Source organism: Heptranchias perlo, unplaced genomic scaffold (assembly GCF_035084215.1).
Source record: "Heptranchias perlo isolate sHepPer1 unplaced genomic scaffold, sHepPer1.hap1 HAP1_SCAFFOLD_49, whole genome shotgun sequence".
Classification (NCBI taxonomy): Eukaryota; Metazoa; Chordata; class Chondrichthyes; order Hexanchiformes; family Hexanchidae; genus Heptranchias; species Heptranchias perlo.
Window position 1 is genome coordinate 1,296,215 of NW_027139505.1, and position 5,587 is coordinate 1,301,801.

Sequence of the window (5,587 nt, forward strand, 5' to 3'; positions counted from 1 at the left end):
GGTGTACATACGCAAGCCTTTGAAGTTGGATGGACAGGTTGAGAAGGCTGTTAAAAAGGCATACGTGTTACTCGGTTTTACAAATAGAGGCAAGGAAAAAAGGGAGGAAGTCGTGCTGAACAGTGAGAAAAGACAAGTTAGGGCCCAGCTAGACTGCTGTGTCCAATTCTGGACACCAAACTTTAGAAAGGATGTCAAGGCCTCAGAGAGGTTCTGGAGGAGATTTACAGGAACGGAACAGCAACAACGTGCATTTACATAGCGCCTTTAACGTCCAAACACTTACCAAGGTGCTTCACAAGAGCGTTATCGAAAGAAATTTGACAGAGCCATACAAGGAGAAATTAGGATAGCTGAGCAAAAGCTTGGACAACGAGGTAGGTTATGAGAGGCGTCTTAATGGAGGAGAGTGAGGTTGAGAGGTGGAGTGGTTTATGGATGGAATTGCAGATCTTCGGACATAGGCAGCTGAAGGCACAGCCACCAATGGTGGAGCGATTTAAAACGGGGATGCGCACGAGGTCAGAATTGGAGGAGCAGCAGATGAGCTGAGGTAGGGATGGAGGCGGACGATGTTGCGGACATGGAAGTAGGTGGTCTTTCGATAGGATAATAGACATCAGTTCCGTGGTTGCCCCGAACTCCCGTGCCCTCCGAAAACTCCCAGCGTGACAGAGAATTTTACATTTTCCCTGTTGAATGCTTTCTTTCTTCTTAAACGTTCTTTTCAACACTCACTGATCAAAGCATCCCGTGTACATCAACGTAAGTAACATCACAGCTCAACATGGAAAACATGCTGTGAAATGTACCTGCGAGTGTCCCCGTGTAATTCCTCTTCTCCTTCTTTCAGTGAAATGTACCTGTGAGTGTTCCCGTCTAATTCCCCTTCTCCCTCTTTCAGTGAAATGTACCCTTGAGTGCCCCCGTGTAATTCCTCTTCTCCCTCTTTCAGTAAAATGTACCCTTGAGTGCCCCCGTGTAATTCCTTTTCTCCCGCTTTCAGTGAAATGTACCTGTGAGTGTCCCCGTGTAATTCATATTCTCTCTCTTTCAGTGAAATGTACATGTGAGTGTCCCCGTGTAATTCCTCTTCTCCCTCTTTCAAATAAATGTACCTGTGAGTGTCCCCGTGTAATTCCTCTTCTCTCTCTTTCTTTCAGCAAACTTAGTGTCCATTGTGATTCTTTCCCGAGGAAATTGCAGCCTCTCCAAATGTATCTCTGTCTACATGGTGTCCATGGCAACAGCAGATCTACTGGTCATCATCTTCAATGTGATAGTGTCTCACATTCTCAATTATCAATTTCCAAATTCATTCCTGTCCTTCACTTCCGTTTGTAAGTTCACTCAATACATGAATTCTGCTACCCTGGAAACATCGGTCTGGTTCACAGTCTTGTTTACATTTGACCGATTTGTAGTGATCTGCTGGGAGAGGCTCAAAACAAAATATTGCACCAAGAGAACTGCGAGCGCGGTGATAATAACCGTCTCTGTCCTGATCTGTTTGAAGAATATTCCCATTTCGTTTTCATATGAACCTGAACGAATAATTAACAATGAGCTGTGGGGTTGTCTGATGACTGTGGACTTTCTTACATTACCCGCGTGGGCCGTATACAATTTGATCCGCAGTATCACAGTCCCATGGCTTCCCTTCATGTTAATGGCACTACTTAATTCTTTGACAGTCAGACGTATTTTATTGGCCAGTAGAGCCCGCAGGGCGATCCGGGGTAAGGACAGTGAGAATCAGGCTGATTCAGAGATGGAGAACCGAAGAAAATCCATCATTTTACTCTTCACTATATCGGGCAGTTTTATACTCTTGTGGACCACAGCTGCTGTGACTTTTTTAACTACCAGGGTGATAACCACCGTTTATTATCATGGCGACTACACCAGCCCTGCATATATCGCCACTGAAACTGGACTAATGCTCATGTATTTGAGTTCCTGTACAAACACCTGTATTTATGCAGCTACCCAGAGGAAATTCAGAGAAGAGCTGAAGATTATGGTGAACTATCCATGGACACTAATTCTGAGATCATTTAAACAATGAAAAGGCATTAAATCAAACCAAAGCTTCCTTTTATAATCTGAGCTCAATTTCAGCCCCTCTTGCAGCTGAGAGGGGACATTTTTCTCGATATAACAAAATGGGATTGTTCTTGTGAAAGCGAACAGTTATCTGGAAACACTTCTTCTGCTTTGCAGAGGTCCTTTGATGTCTGTTTTTCCCCGCTTTTTATTTCTCGCTTCTTTCGTTGAGTGAATTTAACCTGTTCCTGGTAAATCAGCACCTTTCGAGGTGAAGAGTGAAAGCGGATAGTCATGATTGAGCTTCAGCAATGGAGTAGAACATGTGGGCGTCATCGTTAACTGCCTGACACCGCAGGTACTGGGATAAGACGCGTCAGTTTAAGACATAAATAAAACTTCTATTCGAAACAATCAGGAGTCTTTCAACCGTGGTTATTTGTAATTTGTGAGTGTTGCAGGCGCTTCTTTACCCATAGACACCGACCCCCATTGTCTCCTGGTCCAATCGAACGGGGCTCTTGTCTCCTCATGTTTCTTCGAATTTCATCGAGTTATATCGAGTCCCCAGCACTGAAACAGGCCATTCGGCCCAACTTGTCAATGTCGGCGTTTATGTCCCACACGAGCCTCGTCCCTCCCTAATTGATCTAACCCTATCAGCATGCTTCTTGTGGTAGCGCGTTCCACATTCTCAGCACTCTTTTGCTAAGGAAGCATCCCCTGAATTCCCTATTGTGTTTATTACTGACTATTTTATATATATATGACTAGTTTTCGACTCCCCACAAGTGGAAACATTTTCTCTACCTTTACCCTATCAAACCTTTCATTATCTTAAAGACCTCTATCAGGTCGTTCCCCATCCTTGTCTTTACTCGAGAAAAGAGCCCCAACCCGTTCAGCCTTTCCTGATAAGGACATCCTCCCAGATCTCGTCTCATCCTTCTGAATCTTTTCTGCATCTTCTAAATGCCTCTGCATACATTGTTTTGATAATATGGAGACCAGAAATGTGCAAAATGCTTCAAATGCGGTCCAACAAAGATTCTGTACAAGTTTAATATAACTTCTCTGCTTTTCAATTCTATCCCTCTAGGAATGATCCCCAGTACTCGGATTGGCCTTCTTCATGGCCTTATTATCCTGTTTCGCTATTTTACTGATTCATTTGTCTGACAGTTCCATCCCTTTGCTTCTCTAACCAATTCAGACTCTTATTATCCAAGCAGAATGTGCCTTCTTTATTCTTCCTACCAAAATGCACCACCTCACATTATCTATATTCAAATTCATTTACCAATGGCATGCCCATTCTACAATTATATTAATTTCATCTTGCATTTTGACACATTCTTCCCTTGTATTAACTACACCCCGGAATTTGATGTCATCCACAAATTTTGAAATTGTCCTTCAAATCGTTGCAAACAACAATGATCCCCGCACCGATCCCTCTGAAACACCACTTCCCATCATTTGCCTGTCTGAGTAGTTACCCTTAACATCTACTCTCTGCTTTCTGTTTTGCAGCCAGCTTGCTATCCATTCTGCTGCCTGTCCCCGGACACCACATGCCCTGACAATAATACCACATAAGGCCATGTGGTACAATATCGACGGCCTATTCAAAATCCAAATATATGACATCTATTGCATTATCATTGTCTAATATTTCTGTTACTTCTTCAAAGAATTCAGTCGGTTGGTCAAGCATGTCTTTCCCATCTGGAATCCGTGCTGAGTACTCTTTATTATATTTTCGTTTCCTAGATATTTTTCAATTGCATCTTTGAGTAAATATTCCATTAACTTTCCGACCACTGACATTAAGCAAACTGGTGTATATTTCACTGGACTTGCTCCATCGCCCTTTTCTTTGGCATTATTCCATTTGTGATTTGTTTTATAGTTATGTGCCTCTGCTATCTCTTCCATAAATATTTTAATTTGAGTGGATGCAATCGATCCGGACCAGAAGTTGCATCCTTTCAAAATTTGATTAGTTTATCAAAGATCTACCCACTTACTATCTTAAATGTCTTTATATCTTTTTAGATTTCATGTCCATCTTGTTAGTCTCCTTGGTGTCGAGTTAGGCACTGTAACCATTCAGTATTTGCAACAATTCACTGTCATTACCTGGGAGTTGATCTTTTGCCTCCCTTCGTGACCCTATCCCTATTCTTTCTTTTTGTTATTTACGTGTCTGTAGAAAACTTTACTATATATTTTCATATTCCTTGATAATTTAATTTCGTAGTTCCTTTTTGCTTTCCTAATTGTTATGACTTCTTTCCTAACCTGTTCGTATTCCGTTTTGTCATCCTCTCCTTTATTATTTATGGATTTAGAGTATGCCTTTATCTTTAGTTTGAATATTACCCTTATCTCTTTATTCATCAATGGTGTTTCATTATTTGCAAGTTTGTTCTTATTTTTGAGAGGAATCAATTTCTCCTGAACTCTATGGATCACCATTTATATATTTCCCACAGCTCTTCTATCTCTTTTTAGTGAAAAGTGTTTTCCAGTTTACCTTCCCTTGTTCCATTCTCTTTCCCTCAAAATTACCTTTTACATATCCATTATTTTGTACTGTGATTTACTTATGTCTTTTTCAATCATTATTTTAAACCTTATTATGTTATCATCGCTATTGCTTAGATGTCCCCCTATGCTTATTTCTATTATCTGCTTCATTTCCTTATCTGCTTCATTTCCCATTACTAGATCCAGCAGTGATTTCTCTCTTGTTGGTCTTCTCACATACTCGGTGAGAAAAGAGTCATGTACACACTTTAAAAACTCCATTCCCCTTTCCCTACATTTTCTTGCCAGTTTATTTGGGGGTTGTTGAAATCTCCACGGGTTATTATTCGATGATTTTCCTCATTTCATAGATTCGCTTACATATTTCTTCCTCCACTTCCCCTCAACGAATAGGTGGCCTGTCGAACACTCCTATTCACGTGATCGATTGCTTCTTATCCATATGGATTCTGTTTCTAACTTAATATCACTCATGTCCCCTTTTTCTATTGCCATTATGCTCTTTGTAATTATTACAGCTATTCAACCCTCGTTCTTCTTACCCTATCCTTTCAAATTACGTAATATCCTGCAATATTTAACTGCCTGTTCTTTACGTAGCCATGTTTCAGTTATCCCTAATACATCTGCCTCCTCGTTACGAATTATTGCCTCCAGTTCCTCCGTTTTGTTTTGGATGTTGTTAACATTGCTGTACAGGCAATTTAATTTGTTTTCAATAATTGTTCCCCTCACTTGATTTTAACAGCCATTTTCTACTTATGACCTGTAAATGTATTTGTTTCCTGATTGTTTTTGTTACGCTTATTCCTTACCTTAATCATACCTTTACTCTCATCCCCTATTTCTTTTATCTTAAGATTTGTATTATTTTCACTAAATCCCTCCCCCCGTCTTACTAGTTTAAAATCCTATCCACAGTTTATATTTTCCTCTTGGACATTGGTCCCATTCCATTTCAGGTGAAGCCCGTCCAGCGGTACAGCTC

At 40.6% G+C, this 5,587-nt stretch overlaps 1 protein-coding gene across 1 annotated transcript; it reads left to right on the top strand.

The window, feature by feature from the left end:
• The first annotated feature begins 1,231 nt into the window (after positions 1-1,231).
• Positions 1,232-2,068, top strand: LOC137313872 (probable G-protein coupled receptor 139). Its single transcript, XM_067979610.1, has one exon. It carries the CDS (start codon positions 1,232-1,234, stop codon positions 2,066-2,068), a length of 837 nt encoding a protein of 278 aa, XP_067835711.1.
• The last annotated feature ends 3,519 nt before the right edge of the window (positions 2,069-5,587 follow it).